The following is a 24099-nucleotide window of genomic DNA, read 5'->3' as shown; positions in this document are numbered from 1 at the left end:
GTATTATATTAATTTATTGTTCGCTTGTTTTCTGAATTTCGCACAAAGCTACTCGAGGGCTATCTGCGTTAGCCGTCCCTAATTTAGCAGTGTAAGACTAGAGGGAAGGCAGCTAGTCATCACCACCCACCGCCAACTCTTGGGCTACTCTTTTACCAACGAATAGTGGGATTGACCGTCACATTATAATGCCCCCACGGCTGGGAGGGCGAGCATGTTTAGCGCGACTCGGGCGCGAACCCGCGACCCTCAGATTACGAAGCGCACGCCTTAACGCGCTAGGCCATGCCAGGCCATTATTGTTCGCAATGCACATATAATATGTTAGTTAAAACTTTGTCTACTGCAAGTTTTTAGTTCTCTAAGGATGGAGGTGTAACAGATATACTAGTGTATACTTATTTTAATATATATGCTTGTTTCAGTTTAATATATATCTAGAAATGCATGTAACGTATATTTTTAGTTAGTAATTGTCTATCGCCAATTTTTAATTCTCGAAGGAGAGAGGTGTGGTAGATTTAGTATTATATATCTATTTTAATATCGATGATTGTTTTAGTTATATATACATTTAGAAATACATGTTACTTACGTTATTAAATGTGTATTGATAAAGTTTCGCCCATTCCCTAAATTTGTAGAAGATTTTCGAGCATAATAATCAACAATATGTGCTTTACGAAAGCAACAGCGTATCTTCGAATATTGTCGCCAACTGAGGTTTCAAGAACCATAAAAATTTGTGAATTGACGCACCAAAAGACAATTTATTATTGTTGGTTTGCTACAGTTATTCTACTATATATAAACCTTGGAAGTTATAACTGTGACAAATACTTATTAATCGAAAAACGAGGCATCTTTGACTAGAAACGTTTATAGATTTCAAACATTACCAACAGTTTACCTTCAGGGAAATAATTTCAAACAATATTATCTCTATAAAGATATCGCATATCTTAGCCGGAAAAAGATAATGTGTGAAGAACCTAGCTACTCTTCCGTCAAATGAATTGTACCTGTGTATCAACACAGAATTAATTATCTCTCATCGTGAACTGTCGATAAAATATTCACTTCTAGACCAGATAGAAGACTCGGAATTGTTTGTAAGTTTGTAAAACTTTTGTACAAAAATCAGTATATGTAATAACTGTTTGTGTAAATTGTATTGTTATTTTTACATTAAAATATGTTGGTGTTCAGAAAGAAAATAACATATATCAACCTTATTGGCAAATACTATAAATTTGATACGTATCGACATTTAATTAACTTCTAAGTTATTTTGTTAGGTTATTTCTAAGTGTAATACATAACATAATAAATTGGAGACTGGCCCAAGATAAATTATAATAAGTAACACCGGGAAAATAATTTATATTTTTCGGATAATTTTTCACTGGTATGTACGATAGTATTACTAACCTGTTTGACATTACATTTACAGTAATGTTGAGTCCTAGTCGTTGTGCTATGTAGTAAGTACATGGCATTATTTAAAAGATTTATGCACATATTTCCGATGAATATAAGTTCACCTTTGTTTATTCATTAAGTAATATGGTTAATTAGTTGGCTATATTTGCATATACATACTCGTACAATTACTAATTAACACATCTATTTACGGTAAGAACAGATATCTTAACAATAAACTTAGAAAAAACAAAACACACACACACAAAAAACAAAACCTTGGCCTTTTCACTCCAGATAACTTTTATTTAAACTTGTGTTTCCCTTTTGTGTAAATCTTTCCAATACGCACAACAAATATGAAAAAATAAAAAATTTCGTAACAGTTCGGTTGTGCAAGCGAGGAGGTATTTATACTTAAGTGTAAAATTCCCGTGATGTGGTTTTATGTTTTGATAAGTTCAGGTACAATTTATATTGCGAGAGAAAGAACAGCCTTACAAAAAATATACAAACATTTTTAATATTTAATGTTGAAGGTGAGGAAGATATTCGTAAGCTGAGATAGTGACAGATTTTATTACTTTTAAAGTTTAAGGATTAGGAAGATTTATATTTGTGTATATGTATAATGTAGTGAAGTAGTAAACGTGGAACAGTGATCAGAACGCTAGCATAACCAGGCCTAATTGCATCGAATTAGCGTTGTAGAGAGAAGTTAAAAAAAATTAAAAAAACAAGGCATTACCTAATTCATAAAAAGTAGAATTAGTTGAAGTAGAATGGAGTTAAACATCGTACGGTGTAAGTCACAACATTTTTATTTGCATGTACTGTTATATTTCGTAAAGTTACCGTAACTAGTTACATATGGCGACTACCATATATGAATGTATAAATATAATGTATGGTACAACATAACAATTTCCAAATGCAAGTGACAGTTATAAGGAAGGAAAGATATTGTCTTTTCATTGTACATACTCTTCTTTTCATGAATTATGCAAAAATACAGAATCAGATTCTCTTATACGGATTCAACCCATTTTGCAACACGTAAAATTAACCTGTTATGATAAACTGACCCAGTGTAATTTGTTATGCAGAATCAGTTATTTGTGATCAACTTATGTGTTAACTTATTATGTTGAATCAACTTCTGTTTAGTTTTGAAGGACCTAGAAAATTATGTGGAATAGTACTTACCTGAGGAAAATCTATTTTGTATCCCACTTGGTGCTATAATTTGTAAAATATATATTTCCATGTGTATGATAACATTTTATGATTTGTCAAAACATGTAAGATCACAGTGAGCATGGCAGCATGCATAACTATCACAAGTGGAAGATGTATGAATTCCTTACAATTGCTATTAAAATTATTCATAGAAACTAAAAGTATATCGGAGCATAATGTTTAATGACAAGAAGGGACTTCTTGGTATAGCTGGGCTGTTCCATCCTCTAAACTAAACAAACTTAAATGCATATAACAAAAAAAACTGTCAAAGCTAGCCCTTTTTTATATGACTATCAAGCTTTTTTTTTAAACTCAGTTAAATTTACTGCCTCCAAAACATCCCAATGCAACTCATTCCAAAAGGCTAACCACCCGTGTCTTAGCTGAAGATGACTCCTACTGTGCCAAATTTTATGTTGGTGCCTCTTAGTCCTACCATTCTCATCACTAAGTATGAAAAAAAGAAGATATATATCAAACTCTTTACAATCATAAACACATCGATCAGATCCACTCTAACTCTTCTTTTTTCAAGAGAAAATAATTTGAGAAATATGAACCTTTTATCATACAACAACCCTCTAGTAACCTTCCTCTGAGCTGTTCATTTACAACAATTTAATATCCTTTTTAAGGTAAGGAAGCCAAGACTGAATACAGTATTCCAAATTTGGCCTAACCAGTATAACATCTTTTGACATATATTTAGAATTTCTTTATATACAACCTAAAATCCTATTTGTTGTACCATTAAAATCATCAGCCTGGATGGCTTATGAGACTGATCAACCACTTTCTCAAGATTTCTTTCTTTTTAACTGTTAAGGTTAATCTTTTCCAAATTATAGGTATAATTCAAATTGTGATAACATTTATTATAATGTTAATGCATTATAATAAAATTATATATAATTTTATATAATTTATATTTAATTATATATAATTAAATCTCATCTTCCATTTATTTGACCATGTCACTAAATAATCCAAGTCCTTTTGTAAAGTAGCAGCATTCTTTTCAAGCTAGCAACACCCCAAACCTGGATATCTTCAGCAAAGTTAAGTAATTTATTGACCATTCCTTCATGTGTGTCAGTTATGTAAATAAAAAAGAACAAAGGTCCTGAGACTGAACCATGAGATACCCCATTTATAGCATTAATTCAATTTGACTGAACTCCATATATATCATTTCTCAGATATCTTCCACCCAACCACTCTTCTATCTAATTAATTATCTTATCCCCTATAAATATTAAACACTAAAGGTTAGATAAACCAGATAATGTAATTATTGACATTGGCTTTTTATATCAAAATCTTTATTTCAAATTCAAACAAATCTGAAGACTGTTGGTTCCATTTGTTATGACATGTAACACTTTCTGACATAGTCTGTAGTCCTGAAATTTAATACTGAATATTTTATATCAGTATTAATCATTCTTGGACAATACCTTCAGATGTGAAAGATTATCACTTATTGCACAATATATGTCTAAAGACTGCTGAATAATATTTTATGTATTATGTATGCATAATTTTGACTCAAAGAGTACATCATAGAAAATGTAAATAATGTAAGTCAATCTTTGACATCTTATTTAGACATGAAAAATACTTTATCTGCATGTTAAATAGAAAAATGTGACAAGTGTTGAACTTTTTTGCAGGGTATACAACAATTCTTGGCACAAAGAAATGTTCATACCAAAATTAAATGCTAATTTTCCAGTTAAGTCACGTAAGTCTGTATCAATGTTACATTCACTCTATTATGGACTCTGTGGCACAAATCAAAGAACATGTTTGTGAAGATATATGGATGCCATTTCATGTGATATGTAGCATTATCTTGCACAAGGAATTGGTGTTGGTGAAATGTAACACTGAATGTACATTATAAGTATTGCATATTACTACAATATGTTATAAATAACATTTAGGCAAATGTGTTGTAAAATTGTTATTGTTTTACATGTGAATGTAAACATTTAAAATGTTTAAAAATGTAATTGTTAACCATGAACTAGTGTGAAGTCAATAATCACCTGTGCAGGTCTTACATCAGTTGCTTCTGAGTGCCAATATTGTACATCAAAGAAAGAAGTACTTCTTCTTTGGCTTTTCCCTTTATCAGGGGTTATTGTCCTTCACACATTTGCCCTCCTCTAATCAGCTTTATGTATTGCCAGGTCTTCTGCAGTTCCTTTCTCATTCACGTTTCTTTAAACCCTATTTTTACATTCCAGATATTGGCAGCTTTGATGTTTTCCTTACTGCTTGTTGTTTTTTTCTCTTCACATGACCAAACAACCTCAGACTCAATTTTCTTACTTTTTCTTCTATTGTCCAGCCTCCTGCCATTTTCTTAAACTTTTTTATTTGTTTTCTTTTATTAATGTGCCTAATAGCCATCTCAGCATTCTTATTTCTGGTATATTTAAAAAAAAAACCTTCTTTCTTCCACAGGTTCCAGGTCTAGGTTCTGTAGAGGAACACTAGTCTAATCATGGTTTTATAAACCATTTGATAGCACTTGAAGCTGTAGTATCTGTTTAACATTGCCACCATCATATGGTGGCAGATCTGTCATTTGCTTATACAAAATGGAAGGACAAGCCAAAACATAAATCAGTGTCAGAATACATAATGCAGGTACAAAAAAATACATATATAGATTTATAAGTCATATACACGTATACTAACTATAATATTATTCAATAATATAAAGCAGATAAAGTGATTAAGTTACCTTAACTTCATATGCATAATACACAAATTATTATTAAGTCAGAATGGAGAATTAATTAATACTGATTTTTGAATATAATAAATAATAATATTTTGATGATTGCTTATCATAAAAGCTCATAGTTCATGTAGCTTGATCAGTTTTAAAATTTCACAGGTACATAGCATCAAGAATTTGTCAATTTCATGAATTCCTCAGCCACATGTGGTGGGTAGGTTATTGATAATTTGTCATTGTGGGCTCTACAAAGTGTAACATGGCTTAACTGCTATTGTGTCATTGTGGCCCACAGCTTTGTTTTTAACCAATTGAGGGCACTGAAAGAGTGTTCTGTTTCACAAGAGCATGCAGATGAAATCAGTCTCTCTGTTTGAAGAAACATGCTCCTCACTGAAGTTTCCAATCTTTAATATAACTTTGTCTTTTTCCAGGATTGCTTTACTACAGCCGTTTACTCATGTCTCTGTAGGCACTAAGGTCAGATGAAATAAAGTAATTTTGCAAGTTTACCAAAGCATTGTCAACTGCCTTGAAAAGTTGTATGAGATACAACTGTTCTGCAGTTACAAATGATTGTGCTGAACCTTGGTCATACTTTTTAGGAACTTTTCTCATGGAATAAAGATTGGGTTGGGGTTAAGTTTTGTTATTTTTTCTTTTGCTTCTGTGTAGGTGTCAGTGAATTTCTGATTACAGTGTAGGTTTTATAGTTTATCACTAAAGTCTTTACAGAATTTAGCATACTTGAAACATTCACATTGGAACTCTGAAGTGATTTAAGCTTTCTAGGCAGGTGATGATGAAGCAAGTAGATCAAGGATGCATTTTCCTGTTAACAGACAAGATGCTCTCTGCAAGGAATCAACACAGTATAATTCTGTAAGGCTGCTTTAACAGATGAATAATGGGTGAAACAGCAAATGGGATATATGGGTTTGAGATGAGTAGGGGCAGTATGAACAACCTTTATGGTTAAAAGATGTGGGATATTTGCAACACAATAAGTGTATTTGGCTAAATATTCCAGTTTCTTAATTTCTATCTGACTGCTTTGATATTTTCCAAACATATTACTGATCCCATCATAAGTCTGTGCTCTTAGGTATTTGATTGGCAGATAAAACATAATCATTGCATCTTGTATCATTTTACTTATTGACTGTCCTGTTGTTTGTTGACACATTGACGTTATAATGACTTAGAAGATTATCAAATGCATCAGTTGCATAGCATACACAAATAGACTGATATTTCTTCCCTTTTATGACCTTGTGCCATCAATAATAATGCAGAATTTTATTGACATGCTTCTGATATCACTACAGATACCTTATATGATTATGTGGCTCATTATTTTTAGAAATTTTGTTTTGTAAGAAGATATTCAGAATACTTACACCTTCTGTATGCTTGGATACAAGTGTGATACCTAATGTTGTTATTAATGACTTGTTTTGAATATATTATTTTAAAACAAATGGATTGTGTATTGTCTGTTTATTGTTAACATTTATTGCCAACAAGTCACAGATACCTATTGCAAAGAATTTCCAACCAATACATAAGATCTTGAATTTTCAAGCTATCTAGGATTATATAATAATAAACTGCAGTATAAGACATTAACAACAGTAGAACTAGGCCTCTATATGCACAATTGTAATGGTGACAAAAATGGTGTAGAAATTAAAATCATGCCATATTGTCAATTGATTATGATAAGTGGATCAAAAGAGTTGAGTGTGTTGGGCTGAAAGATAGTGAATTACAAGAGTTTGTTCAACAACAATAAGAGAAAAGCATATGCAGAGATGAGAAGAAGAAAGAGAAGAAATGGTGGTAGAAGAAAGAGAAAAAGAAGAAATGAAGAGAGAAGAAAATGAAAGAGTGAGAGAACAAATTGAGAATGAAGAAAAGGATAGAGAGGAAAGACTGGAAATATAGGGAATAAAAGCATGTATTGAAATTGCTCAGTTCAACCAACATAAACAGGAAGGATCTAAGAATGAAAATGGAGTCATGGCCAGCCAATCTGAGCTGCCCAGAGTTGATGAACAGAAAGACAAGAATAATGCTTTCCTGGAGAGATATAAAAGATTTACCAAAAGTCAGAACTTTGAAAAAGTTGACTGGATAGTTTGTTTGAGGAAAAGGCTTACAAGTGTATGCATGAATGACATCAGAAGAAATCATGGACTATAATAAGTTAAACATAGTCTTACTGGAATTCCATGAACTTATCAAAGAAGGTTTTTGCTGAAAGTTAGAAAAGTTAAACCTGACACTGAAGAGACTGTATTTCAGTTTGTGGCATGTCTATGGCAGTACTTCACGAGATGAACTGATATGGTCAGATGTGAAAATAGGTTTGAGGGACTGGCAGATTAACTAATATATGAATAGTTCTTGATCATGTGCTCAATTGATGTGTCACTGTTTATAAAGGAGAGAGCACTAAAAGATGTGGAGGAGATTAACAAGCTTGCAGAACAGTATATGATAGCCCATTGAGGGAGTGTAACTGGCAAATTGAAGAATAACCAGTTAATGTTGAAACTAGAAATGACTTAATAAAAAGAGGATACTCCTAAAAGTGAAAGAAACTCAACATATAAGAGGAAGAAGAGATTCTATATTTGTTATAAAATAGGGCACACTGCAAAGGAGTGCAAATCCATCACCAACATGTAACAATAGAAATCTCAACGTAAAGTGACTGAAACTACCTACAAAGATGATGTTGGTGAGAAACAAGAAAAGAGTGACTATTATCATGGATGCTGTTGCCAGAAGAAACAAAATCAAGAAAACATGTCAAATTTACCATAAGAAGGAAGTACTTTCACCAGGATTAAAGCATGCATGACTGGTCAGCTTACATTAGCAAGTGGGAATGGAATAAGAGTGTCTGTAGTGATTGGTACATATGACAGACATAGAGAGGTGTCAACAACTCGCAACATGCCAGTAGGCAAAGGTTATATTGGGGACAAGGAAGTTGAGATCCTATGAGAGACAAAGTGCAGTACTGTAGCAGTGAAAACCAATTTAGTATCTGATGATGTGATGGCAGGCAATGTAAATATGTGTTTTAATTGATAGGACAATGAGAAGGTTCTCTACAGCAAAAGTAAAGGTAGATACTCCATTCTACCTTTAGGTCATATATGAACGCACCAATTTATGACTTGGTGACTAGAAACATACCAGATAGTAGAAGTTTGGAACAACTAGACCCAAAGAAGACTGATGAGACATCTACAGTCACTACAAGAGTTCAAGGGAAGAAGAGCAAGCAAAACATCAAGCTACTTTGAGGTTTTAAAAGTGACATCCCTAAGGTAGGTCTGTGGAAGCTGAAGAGAGCACAGAAGAGAGACCCATCACTACAGAAACTTTGTGACAGTGCTCAAGAGTAAATCAAGTACAAGACAAAATGGAAAAACTGACTTACAAAATGGAGGGCTCAAAAGGAATACTGTACTGAACCTATCAAACCTATAAAGGCAGTCAGCAGCACTTTTATAGCAAGAATGGGAAGGATCAGTGCTTTGGGATCATATGAAAGGTTTTAGTTTTGCTTCCTTCAGCCAACGACAAACTCACTCTATAATACAAAGGACCTTTTGAAGTGCAGGAAGTTGTCAGCAAAATGGACTATAAGGTGAAAGTGGATGGGATGACCAAAACTTACTATAGAAGAGCGAACAACGTTTCGACCTTCTTCGGTCATCGTCAGGTTCACAAAGAAAGAGGTAACTGACCGGAAGCTGACCACATGTTTGAAAGGGGTTGTGTAACTGTGTGTCGAAATGTAGAGGGCGGTATTAGATGTTTGAATATATAATTTTATTTATTTTATTATATTAATATAGGTATAAAGGCACCTTTATATTGGTTTATTTTGGGTTTAAGTTGTTGTATAAGTAAAGCTTATTTAATTTTGCGTTTGTTTATGTGGTCAGCTTCCGGTCAGTTACCTCTTTCTTTGTGAACCTGACGATGACCGAAGAAGGTCGAAATGTTGTTCGCTCTTCTATGTAAAATATTTTCTCAACCCAAAGGAGCCGTTTTTGCATATAAATTTCTCAACAAGTGGGTTTCTCGACATCATTGAAAACTTACCATACCAGTCTGTTGAAGAGGTACTGTAACAGAGAAGATGGCCTGTCATTTCAGATATTGAGGTAAGTGTGGCTGTCATAGTAGCAGAACTTGAAGAGAGTGACTTATTATATAAGATAAAAACCTACTAAGCCTAAGTACCCTTGGTGAAGTTGAGACATACAAACACTTCAACATCAGTGAAAAACTGACTGGCGAGGAGAAGAAGGAGGTGCTAGATATGCTGTGCCATTACACAGATACGTTAGGCAAAACAGAACGCAGGCAGCACAATATAAAGATGAGGACAAGGGATCCCATTTTGGTGAAACCCTACCAGATGCCTTATGAGACAAAACCAACTTGGGAGCTGCAAATGTTGGTACATACTGTATGTGGAGATTTTTGTGTATGAAATTAGAAGTGTCTTTGTATATGGTGTAAAAAATTTTTTCTTGAAGAGGGGCCTTATTATTGGATATACATGACTGTTTAACTTAAAAGTTATTATTTGATTTATTTGTTGCTTTAATACAGTGGTTCCCAACCTTTTTTATGCCCCACACCCCTAAAAAATTTTAATATGTTCTTGCACCCCTCACAGTAATTTATTTATTTAATAAAGGTGAAGGTGGCCAAAACAAATGTTATCTCACACCCCCTGGAACGCTATCTCACATCCCTGGTTGGGAACCACTGCTTTGATATTTAATAATAATTTAGTTTCCATAACAACCGTTAAAAGTTAATTATTTTAAGCATGATGAACATTTCTGAAAAGGATCAACAGTTAGCTAAAAAGAAGGAAAAAAATATGCAAGTTAGCACTGTAGTATAAGATGTTTTTATTTTTATAAAATATTAACTTAATAGTTTCATCATTCACATTAAATATGCTTGTTACTTAAAGATTACTAGATATATAACTAATGAACTAAGGCCCATATTTCAGTGTTTTTATATCAAGTTCGCTTTGTTTTGGCAGTACACTGGTCATGATTTAATCATCAGTTACACATTTTCTATTTACATGTATTTTTGTGAGGAAAAAAAAACTCTTGCACCAAAGTAGTTGTTTCTTTTTGGTATTTGTTCAACAAAATACAGTTTTGGTAGTAGGAAGTGTATTTTTAATTATGTAGATGAATTATAGTGCCAGTAAAACTAATGACTTACAGAAAATTTTTAATGGAAATGTTTAGTTCTTAGTGATATTAAATAAAGTGGGTTTAAAAAATTGAAGTGCTTGTTAATAAATGCTAGAAAATCCAAAATTTTCAATGAAAATTAAATCTGAATGTTTGAAGTAAGTAAATAAATAGGCTTATAAAACTGGGAATTTGTTTTCAATTATCATTTGTCAGGAGATTGATCATTATGAGAATCAGCTTTCTTCCCCAAACACTGTTGGGCTTCTACCTGAATTGTACAAGCCTGTTCGTGACAAGGAGGATTTTGACAGCCTTTCCTTCTCATCTAATTATGCTGTGCTTTCTTATGCCTCTGCTGTGGAATCTGCCAAGCCTCACTTAGGCTTTCTGGGTATTATTTCTTAGGTGTGTTCTGATTTATCAATTTCAGTAGCTTTTGTGATTTTATTTCTTTTTTGTTACATGACACCTGGTCTTCAGAGCCCCTAGTTTTTCCTCTTTTTCCTGATATTAAGGTTCATGCTAAGAATTTCATTTCACATTTGACAATAGTGTCTTATCCTCCATGTGCTTCTTATCATTATATTTTGGCTTATTATCAAGTTTATCAACCATTTCTTAGCTTTCAGCAGTTGGAATCTCATTGATAGTGTTTCTCCCATGATCAGTTTTTCCATCTTCTTCTTACCCTTACAGCTCTTCTGTGGTACTTGTCTATCATACACCTCCTTTATGAGGCATTCTACCAATTTTTTAAGGAGTTTTTTGGGGATACCCTTTCTCTTATTATCTCTACATTGGTGCAGTCGTCTTCCTCAGCTCTGTCCCTTCACAAGTGGGTTCTTTGCTCTTAGGATCTTATTGAGAGGGATGCTGTCTTGTCAAAGATTCATCTGCATTTCAGATATCCTTGTGGCTTATGGATGGTCTCTTTTCATCATCAGTCTGTGTTTAGAGATATTCCTGAGTTTGTGGAATCTGTGAGATAACATTTGATCATTTGGTTGCTAATTTCTCTCCTTCTCATCTCATGTTCTCTCTCATAACCATTTTTTTGTTCTGCACAATCCTGTTCTTTACCAGTTCTTACCACTAGAAGTTCGAGATTTCATAGTGCCTCTTGATGTTGGATTCATCATCATCAACTGTTTCAGTGACCATCATATGTTTTCTGGTACTGGGTGGGTGCATTTGCCCTATTTTGTTCCAGTATGGTGAGAATTAACTACCAATTCTTGGATGATTCTGATCGTGACAGAAGAACTCTTCACTCATTTACTTTCTACTTTGTTGTCTTTAGTACTGATATCTTTCCTATTCCCTTTGGATCCTGTTACCAATTAGCATCAATCTGTGGCTGTGCAGATTCTTCTACAACCTATAGCTATTGAGTTTGTCAGGCAGCCTTTCCCATGTTTTTACTGCAGGCATGTTGTTGTCTCCAAGAAAACTAGGGATTGGCAGGACCCAGACCTGCCTCAGTCAGTTTTAAAATCTTACCTGCTTTGTCATGGAATCCTTTCTCATGCTGAGGTGGGATTTTTATATTGAACTGTAGATGACTAAGGTAGGTATCTTGAGTTCTTATCTGCATATTTCTATTTCCTGTCAGTCCATTTTCTATCTTTGGTTTGTCCACTTTGGGGTGATTGTGTATCAGTTTTATGCATTCTCTTTTGGGCATATTTCAGCATCAAGATTTGTTCTAGGTGCTGTCATGCCAGATCATTCCTTTTACAATTTTTCTGGTGTCTCATCTGTATCATTTTTTGGAGGAAATACTTCAGTCAAACATGTGGATTACATATGTTTATCTCCTTTTATCCTTACAGGGTGGCAGTTTCTTCCATGCAAGTTGCCATCCTTCAAACTTCTGTGCAGCCGTGACTAGGTAAGTTTTTTTTCTGTTTGTTTTATTTATTATTTGTTCTAGTGGCATGTCCCATTTAGGTTTAGGATCCCACTCAGTGGGGAGCATTGCCTGCCCTGATATGATATCTGTTTCAAATTTACTCTGTATGACCAACATGTAAACCTAGGGCTAATAACAGTAATGCACACTGTTGGGATAGGGGGGGGGTTCAATAGGATTACAAGGTTTTCATCATGAAATATGCCCATTCTGAACTTACTTACCTAAAGTAGAAGGAGAGAGCTGCCCATCCCTGCTGTCTCTTCAACTAAATAAATCATTGGTGAGATCCATCATTCTACCATTACTTGGATGCTGTTTCTCAACAAGTGGATTAGAACTGGACCAGTCAATGTAAATCCTCACATGTGTTGGTTGTGTTTCCTCATTCTAAATCAGTTTAAACATTTTGCTTCATCATGTCCACCTCCATATGGTGGGTCCTGCAGGTTGATTTTACATGAATGTGAATTCCAGATTGTGTGCTATCATATCTGGAACATGATGATGTTTGGGGTGAAGGTTCTCTTTCTTGTACTCCACCTCAGAGTTTTCACCACCTGAAAATGATGTTCTGGTGAAAGGTGATGTTGCACATCAACTTTTGTGAGGTACTGTCCAGAGGATGATGATGTTATAGTGTAGATCCATCATGTTACAGTTCACCCCTCCCTAAAGATGATGCTGTGGAGCTGTTATCTGATTGAGTTTGATATATGCCTTGCCACATTGCACATTTCTTCATCTTGCCATCTAGATGTCAAGTTTCCAGATGTATGGGTGGTTGTGAATTTGTACACACATGCCCCATTTTTTAGATCAGTTTGAGAAGTATATAATTCCATTCTATTCAACTTGAGGTGAAGATTATATGAATCTTCTTCCTGTCATGACTTGGAAGTTGTGTATACCTGATGCCACGTGGTTTTTGACTGGAATTAAACATCTATTTACAGTCTCTTTTGTCCTAGCTGCTCTATGTGTTTGTTAAATCCATTTTAGTTTTTTCCACATTTCTGTCTATAGAAGGTTTTTCTACAGTCTTTCTCACTGGGATTGAGATTTTGGTATATTGTGGTTTGGATTGAAATCTTTTCATTTTGTCCATGAATGTCACCATTTTAGAACTTTATTAGCATTAAACAACTTATAACCCTGTATGCTACAGTAAACTCCTATCATCAAAAATGTCTGCATTTAAACATGTCTCAGTTATTACAGTAAACAGAAGTTTCTCTTCTTATTAGCACTTTAATTCATTTTATATCTAAAACTTCTAGCATCACACATGTAATAAGTTGGCCTATCATTTAAACTACTTTGTACTTTCTTCCTATATTGTAGTTTTGTACATTTTATTTTTTCTTCATTATTCTGTTCCTTGCCTCTCCTTACACCTAGTTTAAAGTTGCCATTACAGTTAAATTTGTAATTCATGCAAATGAGTTGGCTTGTTCCCTATTTAAATGTAAGTCATTCATTTTGAAAAGCTCCTTTCTTTCACTTAACTGATCTCATAATTCCATCCAACCAAACTGCATCCCCTTACCAATTAATTTAGGTCTAGCTTTTAGCCCTAGTGACCTACATAAAATTTCATCCTCATGATTAAGTCATGGCAGTATTATTAGCTCTGTTAGTAATGCTTTTAATTTCTGAAATACCTCAATAACGATTGTATTGCAAAAATGTAATATTCTCTTTAAATTCTGTTGCTGTTTTCCATACTTTAGCATTCTTTATTCATTGCCCCCTACCCTTTTTAGGATAGCCTCCAGTTTCTCCTCAATCCTATAAACTCTACATACAAGTTGCATATCTAGACTGCTGACTTTTCAAAATCTGCATGCTGGTCTTAAATTCTCAAAAAAAACAACACTATATGCACCTGTTATATCTTACAAACTGTGAGCACTGTGTTACACACATTCTATATCACAACTTTTATGGATATTGAATCTTTTCCAGTTAAAATCAAACCCTTTTCTTAGTCTGTAATGTGTTTTTGAAGTAGCAAAATATTTGTTTACAAAATGTAACCCTATTAATTTTGATACTTATACCATATAATATGAAATTAAAATATTTGTGTGTAAGAATATTAGCAGGATTTCACAATAGATAGAGAGCTTGTGTTTTCGCTGGTGCTAAATTTATCTGACATACAAATAAGTAAATACACAATTTGAATACCTGTCATGCAGGATCAAACTGAAAAGGGTATAAAAGCTAGTGTAATCTTTATATATTAATAGAATTAGACTTGTTTTCAGTACATGAGATATAAATAAAAGGAATCCTCAATATGACCTAAAAGTTTGCATGTGAAAATATCAACTTGGAGCCATTGTATGATCTGCTGTGATGTGGTCAAAATCTTTGAATGGAATAGTAGAATTCTCATAATTTCTCATCCTGAAGGTTTTGGATGCTAAGATATTTAAACCTTTGGGTTTCCCTTTGTAAAAGCAAGTAAATGTTGACATGGCAAAACATACATACATGTATTTTTGTGGTTTATGAAAGTTTTGGCTAAGGTCATTCAGTAATGGTTTATTTATTTATTATTTTCTGTCTGAATTTCATTAGATTCAACTAAAGTTTATATTTTATTTTGTCCTTACAGTAAATGTTATTTGAATACGTACTGAAACTAAGGTCGGAAAGTAAGCAGTTTTTGCAGTTCCTGGTCCAATGGATGAAAATGATGAAAAAGTGAGAGGGCAAAATTCAGCTGCCTCATACAAGTATGTATTATGATTTGTGTATGAATTGAGTCAGAAATGCAGTTAAAACAATTTTGCAAAACATTTAGCATTTTGGAAACTTTTTAATGGAAGCTTTGATCATATGTTTTTAATTGAAAACATATAGTAAAGAACAACAATTTGAAATGTTTGGTAGAATTTGATGTTTTGATGAAAATACATCCACTATACAAGGGTTAAAATATTTGAATTTAATTCTAATATTTTAACAAAATTCTACAAATTTCACAGAATTAGACATTTGAGAAAAATGAGCTCCTTTTTTAAAATATTTTTGTAAATAAGTTTTACTTTGAATTTATTGTAAAATGTTTAAGCACTTTTAAAAGTTTCAAAAATCTGTATGTTTATATTGAAAAAATATATTTGATATGAATGATTAACTATAAGGGTGAAGTTGAGGCTCTAGTGTAAAGAGGTAAAAGAAAAAGATGTTAAAAAGTGTACAAATGCATTTGTGTGTGTGAATTTTCATTTGTAAAACACCTTAATTAGACATATAAGTTCATTAAGTATATAATTACATTTTTTCCCATTGAGGTGGATTCATATACCTGGTGAGGGAACCTTCCAGAATAGATTCTGTAGTTTCAGTTTACCTACTCTGGAATCTGAACATCCATCCACGTGTTTGCTGTGTATGGCTACCCTTGAAGGGGAGAAGAAGTTCTTGGTGGTTGAGGGTTCAACCCTAACACATCACTTTGGTCTTGAATTCGTATAGATGGGTGACCTTGGGATACTTACCTCCCAGAGTCAATCAGGTGGTCCACTTGGGCTAGGGTCAACCAGTCACTGCTGGACATTCTCAACAGGTGTTGTGGACATTGTGTCTAACGTGGTTGTTTGGGTATGGTGCTCATGAAACCCTGGTGTTGTAGCAGTATCCTCTTTTGGCAATGCAATGTGTCCTCTTGTAGGGCTTACATGGTGGGTGGGGAGAATGGGCACTGAAATGTTTTTATCTTATTATGGATACTCTCATTCATGAGCAAAAAAATAAAAATGAAAAATCAGAAAAAAACAGATTATCAGAAAATCACCACATATGGATGATTCTGTTATATAGTCACCATCAAAGTTGGACTCAACACCTGGATTTCTCATTCTGCATTCAATGTCTGAGAAATATTTAGGGCAGATATCCCCCTTTTTCATTCAAAAGGAATTAGAAGGTCTTGGTTGCTCTCCCAAGTCAGAAAGGAAGCTGCACTCAGGAGACATCTTGGTGGAAACATCTTCACCACAATGCACCTGAATTCAAGGAGTATTTATTGGGAACATACCCATTGAGGTTGTTCCCCATGCTACCCTGAATTACTCAAGAAGAGTTATTATTGAGAGGGACTTGAAGAACATTCCAAATTTGGAGATCCTTACTGGTTTTCCAGCAAAGGCATATCTGGGGTGTGCCAAATCTCTACTCATAAAGAATTACAGTGCCTACTAATGTTCTTATTTTGACATCTGCCTGCCACAGTCAAGGCAGGTTATCTGAACTGTGAGGTATGGCCATACATTCCTAAACCTCTGAGATGTTTCCAGTGTAAATGGTTTAGTCACTTGATGACATCATGTTGTGGTTTTTTAGTGTGTGCTCGTTTTGGTGGCAAAGACCATGAAGCCTACAAGTATGAACTGGAAACATGCTGTGTTAACTGTAATGGTTCACACCCCTCTTACTCTAGTTCTTGCCATAAGTGGGTGGAGGAGAAAGAGGTGCAACATTTGAAGACTGTAAACAATATCTTCTACTCAAAGTCTTGGAAGTTATTGTCCTCCAATCCATCTTTGATATATGCTGATGCACTCCATTCCACTGCTACAGTGGGAGTGCAGACAGATATTTCTATGCCTCCAGCAGAGTTGTTTGCAAAACATCTGAAGAGTCTTTTGCCCTTTATGATTAAAAGAGTTGATGAGTCTGTGTCTACTCCCATCTCTGTCCCTGCCATTTCTTTGATGGCTGCTCAAGTCCACTTCCTATGGCTTTGGGTTCAGGCATTTCCTCGAGTCCATCTTTTTTTCCAGTCCAGAGATGCAAAACAATTTTTCATTCATGCCCTCAGTTGCTGGAATCTTTGTCCACAGATAGAGGCCTACCTACTCTACTCAGGGCAGGATCAGTGAGAGTCAATAGACCTCCATCCAATAAAGAAAAAAAAACGTGGTTGAAAACAGCAGCCCTCCCTGCTCCATTCTTCTCTTCGTAAATAAAAATGTCCTCTTTAATACAGTGGAACTGTTGAACTTTTTGTTTGAATATAGATGACATTAAGGATTCTATTGATTCTTATCATCCTATGCATCTCTCCTTGCAATAAGCATATCTGGAACCTGCAGATGCAGTCACCTTTCTGCAGTTTTCTTTGTACTAAAATAGCAGGTTATGTCATGCATGAGTGCATGGAAGGGTGGCACTGCAGGTTCATCAACATGTGCCCATCCTATTTTTCCCACTCAGCACACTCTTTGCTTGTCTCCTGGAGATATCTAGGATCAGTTAGACTTTGATGCCCTTATTGAACAGTTACCATTTCCTTTTTTAATCCTGGGGGATTTTAATGGACATAATGGTGCTGATATTGATGGGATGGGTTGTTCCATAGAATGTGTGCTTTTGGATCACCATCTTTCCCTCTTTAATACTGGTTTTTACACTTATTTTCACACACCTAATCAATCTTTTACTGCTATTGATCTCTCTATGTGCTCCCCTTCACTTTTTTCTCACTTTTTTGGAGGGTTGACAGTAACCCACAGGGCAATTATCTTTTTCCTGTCATTTTGATAGATACCGACTGTTGTCAATGCTGCCCATCCTGCATGCATTGATAAAAGTTGGAACAGACCAACTTGCCCTCTTTCACTGCTCTCTCAGAACTTGATCCTGCTGTCACCTGTAAGCCACTGATAGACTACTGCTTGGCAGCAGTGATTGACTGCTGTCTTGGCAGCTGCTCAGTGTATTCCTTGGCATGTCAGACATTAAAGCCAGAAGGAATCTTGGATTAAGTACACATATAGCACCTCTTCTACCACCAGTTCCAAAGTCATATGGGAAAAGATTTGGAAGGTCAGAGGGCAGTATACTTCTCCCCCCATTCAGTCTTGTTTTCTGATGGCCAGGAAGTTGTTGATTGCCAATACTCTTGGTCAAAGCTTTTCTCATGTATCTAACACTTCTGCTTTATCCCCACCTTCTTAGTCATCAAGAATTGAGCAGAATGATCATCTCTTTCCTTTTGGGCTGATTGTCTATGCGACTATAATTGCACCTTTACACTGGTAGAACTCAATCTTACTCTTTATTGACCTGGCAGTACATCAGTTGGACCTGATGATATTCACTGTGAGATGCTGCACCATCTCTCTCCTGCCTCTGGCAGATATGGCAGGAGAATGCTTTTACTGATTCTTGGCACTGGGCTATTGTCCTTTTTCCCAAGCTTGGAAAGGATTCCAAGATTCCTTCAAATTACTGTTCAATTACTCTGGCAAACTATCTCTGTAAGATGATTAATGCTCATCTTGTTTGATTTCTTGAATCAAGCAACCTTATCCTGCCCACCCAGTGTTGGTTTCTATGAAAGCTCTCCATCATGGACCACCTGATTTGACTTGAAACATCAGTTAGGGAAGCTTTTCTCAAGTGGTAACATCGTGTTTCTGTTTTTGTTTTACTTTGAGAAAGCTTATGATATTACTTGGAAGTATGGCATTTTGCAAAACATCGATTCATATGGGTTGCATGGCCATTTGCCCATTTTTTCAATTTTTTTTTAATGGACCAGCAATTCCAAGTTTGTGTTTGTTTGATACTTTCCCATTCTTTCCCACAGGAACTTGGAGTCCCTCAGGGCTGTGTCTTAAGTGTCACACTTTTCATTATAAATATTTATGCTGTTATTTGACAACTCCCCCTCTACAGTTGCAAAGAGACTCTATGTTAATGACTTGCACGTCTTGTGTCCATCATCGAGCAGGATGTTTATTGAGCAGCAGCTATAAACTGCCCTCAATCATTTACTAAAGTAGACCACAGCAAATCGTATTACCTTTTCTCTCTTTAAAACTGTCTGTATGCACTTTTGCCACCAATAGGGTATTCACTCTGATCTCAAGCTCTGTCTCGCTGGAATGTTACTTCCTGTGGTCCCCAAGGCAAATTTCTTGGATCTTATATTTGACTATGCTGATTTTCACTCCACGCATCAAACAGCTACACATCAGGCATATAAGGGCACTTGAACATCCTCCATGTCTTCTCTTCCACCTCTTGGGGAACAGATCAATGTTCTGTGCTCAAGATCTATTGTGCCCTCACTTAATCAAAACTGGACTATGGATCTTTGGTCTGTGGCTCTGCCAGAACCTTAGTCTTGAAGATGGTGGACCCTATTCACCATTATGGGCTTCAGCTCTTTTTAGAAGCTTTCTGCACTTCTCCAGTTCTGAGTTTGTTCACTGAGTCTTGTGAACCTTTACCGTATGCTTCAAAACTGTGATCCTCACCACAGCATCCCATCTAGGGTTGTGCTTTCTATTCTCTTTAGGCCATACGTTTTGAAATTAGATAGTCTGCCATTGTTCCTTTTGGCCTTCGTATCCAGTTGCAGTTGGCTGAATTGGGTCTTTCCTTGGAAGATGTTGTCTCCACAGGTCAGCCCATCCCATCATGGTTTATTACCATCCCCAAGTGTGGCCTTTCTTTGAGTCATCTGAAGAAGGTGGATACTCCTGATTGGAAATACAGTCTTTTATTTTCCAAACATCTTTTGAACCATTCGTTCATTACTGATTATACAGATAGTTCGAAATTAGGTGACTCTATGGGATCTTCCATGATTTGTGGTTGCATGCAAGCTCCCTTTTATAGTTTTTGTGTTCACTGCTGAATTGTATGTCACTTTTTTTGCCCTGGATCATGTAGAAGCTATGCAGTACATGAACTGTACTATTTATACTGACTTGCATAGCTCTCTACTGCTCTTGGAATCACTTTATGTTAGTTCTTGCCCTATTTTCATCAATATTCAAAACTGACTGGCTCATTTCTCTTTATAATCTACTTCTGTCTTGTTTTTATTGAATTCCAGGCCACTTAATTCCATGTATTTTCCCTTTACACTTTATAATACAATCACTGTTATTTTATTTTTTGTACTGGTTGTTTGGTGCAGATAGCCTAGTTCCTTTGCACCATGAAATGCCAAATAACAACAACATTTTAAAATGTAATCAGTGGAAAGAAATTTGGACATTTTATATTTGTTTAATGTTAATATTTAGTATATGATTGTCATTGTGAAGCTATACTGATTGCTTTTATTAATAGTGATGAATGGGAAGAACTCTTTGGTAACAAGTTTTATCTTGAGAAGCTGAGAAATATTGGGCTCAAAGGACAACTGGGAAGTTGTGCGTTTCGAAGTGTTTGTTGGCGGGTAAGTTTTCAGTGTTTTAAAATTGTTAGCAGGGAAAAGATATGTAACAAGCATGAGAACAGCAGTACACTTAGAAAATTTATTCTTATAATTTTGGAAATGAGTTGAATCACTGTCACAAGAGGGCAGTTGCAACATTGTCTAATAAAAATAAAAAAGTCCCTGCTATATAACTCATTCAAAACAAATATACATACTTTTGAAATTAACATTATTTTTTTCAGAGATCAAAAATAAAGTTTGAAATATATATTAAGTAGAAGCTGTATAAAAAATATTAAACATATTTCTAATTTAACATACAATACTTACAATGAGATGTGATACAAAGCTTTCAGACTAGAAAATGTAGGGTCATGATAAAAAAAATATGAAATTAAAATCCTATTTATTGATTATACACCAAATTTTAGTAAAATGTAGTTTAATTTTTTGTCATTCAAATGGTGCAGTGTACATTAAGTTAGACTTGTATGTGAAAAATAAGAAGTATTTCATTGTGAAATTTGTATATAGTAGTTTAAATAGTTATTATTTTTTCAGTCATTGTTTTTCATGATGATTTGGATGTAAGTTATCAGTAACAGGTTCAACTGTAAACCTCTTTTGATTTGGTTACAAATATTGTCATAAAGACAAAATAAATATGACCTTTTAAATCACACTACATGGGCTCTGTGATTTCTGACATGGTATGTTACCTCTACTCACATAAATAGCTATTTTTGTCCAGTGCTGCCCTGTGTATGTAGACAGTTGTTTTGCATGCCACAAGCCTTGAGTTCTTGTATGCCTTATAATTAATTGGTTAAACTGAATCTTACATGTAAATCATCATGCAACAACCCTTCACCAGTATAAGTGCAACAGACTCTCCTGATGCATGTGACTTTCACTATTTAATTCTACCAAACTATTACTCTTTGCCAGGCACAAGTCATGTTGTGACATTTTTGTAGTGTAATTTGATTGTGTTTCTTTTTTTTTGTGATTTTTTAAAATATCATTCTGAAGTGGATTGGATTTTGTTTTTCAAAAGTTAATTTTTCAGATAACTTATTTTCCAACTCTGTCATTTTCTTCTGATTAGCTGATTGTATTTGACTTTTCATTGCTACACTATGATTGTGTAGTTCAGATTACTATTTTGGAGGTAATTCATTTTATTAGCACACACACACAGGCTACAGATGGGGGTGAATCTACTTTGGGATTATTGGCTATTATCTCCATAAGATTGATTGCTACATGATTCAGCCATTTCTTCCTGATCATTCTTGTATTCCTTCTGAACATACAGGACCTGTACATGTCAATAAGGATTTTGACAGCCTTTTTCCTCCTCTTAATTTTGCCACATTTTCCTATGCCTTTAATGCATAATCAGCTAGGCCTAATATGGTTTTTTTAGACAAGATTTCTCAGTTATGATTCTCAAATTTCATATGATTCCCTTCTTTTTTTTTTTTTTTGTTAAATGATACCTCACCCCCTGAGTATTTGGTTTTCTTCTCTTTCCCAGATATTAAAATTCATGCTGAATTTATCAGATGGCTGATGGTGTCTGCATACCTTACTCTCATTGGGCTTTGGATCTGTTTGCCTTGACCTAACATTTGGTTGAATATTTGTTTCTTTATTCTCAACAGTTAGAATTTATTTTGTTTGTATGTGTGGGGCAGACCTTGATCATTCTATTTGCTTAACTCACTCCCATTTTTCCTACATTTGTGTTACCATGCCAATTTTCCTATGGTACTTGTCTACCATACATTTTCTTTTCGAGGCAATCCACAGAGTTCCTTAAGATTTTTTTTTGGAATAACATCTCTCTGATTACTTCTGTGTTGGTACATTTGTCTTCTTTGGTTTTATTCTTACACGTGTGATTTCTTTGTTGTCGAGACTTTCTTGGGAATGATGCTGCTTTGTTCCATGTTTGTTTTTTGGTAATAATCATGAGACTTTATAATTCAATGTGGAATCAATGCAACAACAAACTATGCTTCTTTGGTGGATCCTTTGTCTCATGGAGAGTCTAGACATGCTTCAATTACTGTTTCCATCCAGCCCTTACTTGTTCTTACCTCCAAGGGTTCCTCATCTGGTCCTTATATTGGATACAGATGGACATGTCATCAACAGTATCAGTGATTATCTAGTGGGGGCTCGCTTTACCAATTTTGCTTTCCCTTGATTACTTTTCACCACAGATCTGTGGATATTTCAGGGTATCATCCAAGGAAGTTGTCATCCATTTTCTTTCCTCTCCTCCTTTGTCTCAGGTACCTGTTTCTTCTCTACTGCCTCTGTATTCTACCACCAGTCAACATCTGTCCAAGGCAGTACAAGTTCTTTTCTCTCAGCAGGCTGTCAGACCTGTCAGTTATCCTTCTTCAGATATTTATTACAGGTTATTTGTGGCACTCAATCAATTTCTGGTTTTACTCCAATTTATCATGGAATATTTTTTCACCCTCAGATGGGCTTTTTCTCTGGGTTTATGGATGATGAAAGCTGATGCCACGAATGCTTACATGCATGTTTTGATATCTCATCAGTTGAGGAACTATCTTTGGTTCATTTATCACAGAATAGTTTATCAATTTTTCTCCATTTATATATTTTTGGGTACTCAAGGCTTTTGCCTGATACTTGCTTGCATCATTACATAAATTAATGGCTTCTGTTATCTCATTCCATATAGAAGTCCACCCATCTCATTCATCTATTGCTTTTTGAGGCAGATCCTTTGTGCTGGTTAACGAAATTGGGGAAGTCATTCCTTATACCCAATATCTTGTTCATTTGGGTCTTTTTCATCACCAATTTCATTCAGGCCAAACTTTCTCCTCTTTGATTTCAATCAATAGAGCTTTCAGTTCTCCATGCCCTTACTACCACTTCTCCTGTAGCTAATGAAGTTCTATCACTTTTTGGAATATGGTCTTCTATGGAAGCTCTTCTTTCATTGGGTTGAACTTATGAGCTCTGTTTGACTAATTGAATATTGTAGGAGATCCATTGGAGTCTCCTATTTCTCTTCCCTTAAAGGTGATTTGCATTGGTGTTTGGACAAGGCTCACATGTCAGCTGGTGTTCTGCCACCTTTCTTTTATTAGGATTTGCACATCTTCATGGATGCTTCTTTTCGAGCTATTAGGAATGGGTCAACCGGCAGGAATCTTCAGGTTGATGGTCTCTGGCTAAAAGATCTCATTACATCATCATTTTTAAGCTTCTGGCTGAATGTCTTGCTTTGGATCATTTTCTTCATCATGCCAGGAATCGTCTATTC

At 34.9% G+C, this 24099-nt stretch overlaps 1 protein-coding gene across 7 annotated transcripts in view; it reads left to right on the top strand.

The window, feature by feature from the left end:
• The first annotated feature begins 986 nt into the window (after positions 1-986).
• Positions 987-24099, top strand: part of TBC1D5 (TBC1 domain family member 5) — a 164354-nt gene continuing 141241 nt past the window's right edge. For 2 of the 7 annotated variants that reach the window (XM_076482319.1, XM_076482265.1), the window contains exons 1-3: positions 1829-1961; positions 15213-15333; positions 20693-20801. In XM_076482319.1, the coding sequence (XP_076338434.1) occupies positions 15281-15333; positions 20693-20801 (162 nt within the window). In that variant the 5' untranslated portion in view covers positions 1829-1961; positions 15213-15280. The other 5 variants (XM_076482309.1, XM_076482290.1, XM_076482300.1 and 2 more) reach the window with 5 other exon arrangements.

The sequence above is a fragment of the Tachypleus tridentatus genome, chromosome 2, assembly GCF_004210375.1.
Source record: "Tachypleus tridentatus isolate NWPU-2018 chromosome 2, ASM421037v1, whole genome shotgun sequence".
Classification (NCBI taxonomy): Eukaryota; Metazoa; Arthropoda; class Merostomata; order Xiphosura; family Limulidae; genus Tachypleus; species Tachypleus tridentatus.
Note: the sequence above shows the minus strand (reverse complement) of the source record. Positions and strands in the feature narration are given on the sequence as shown.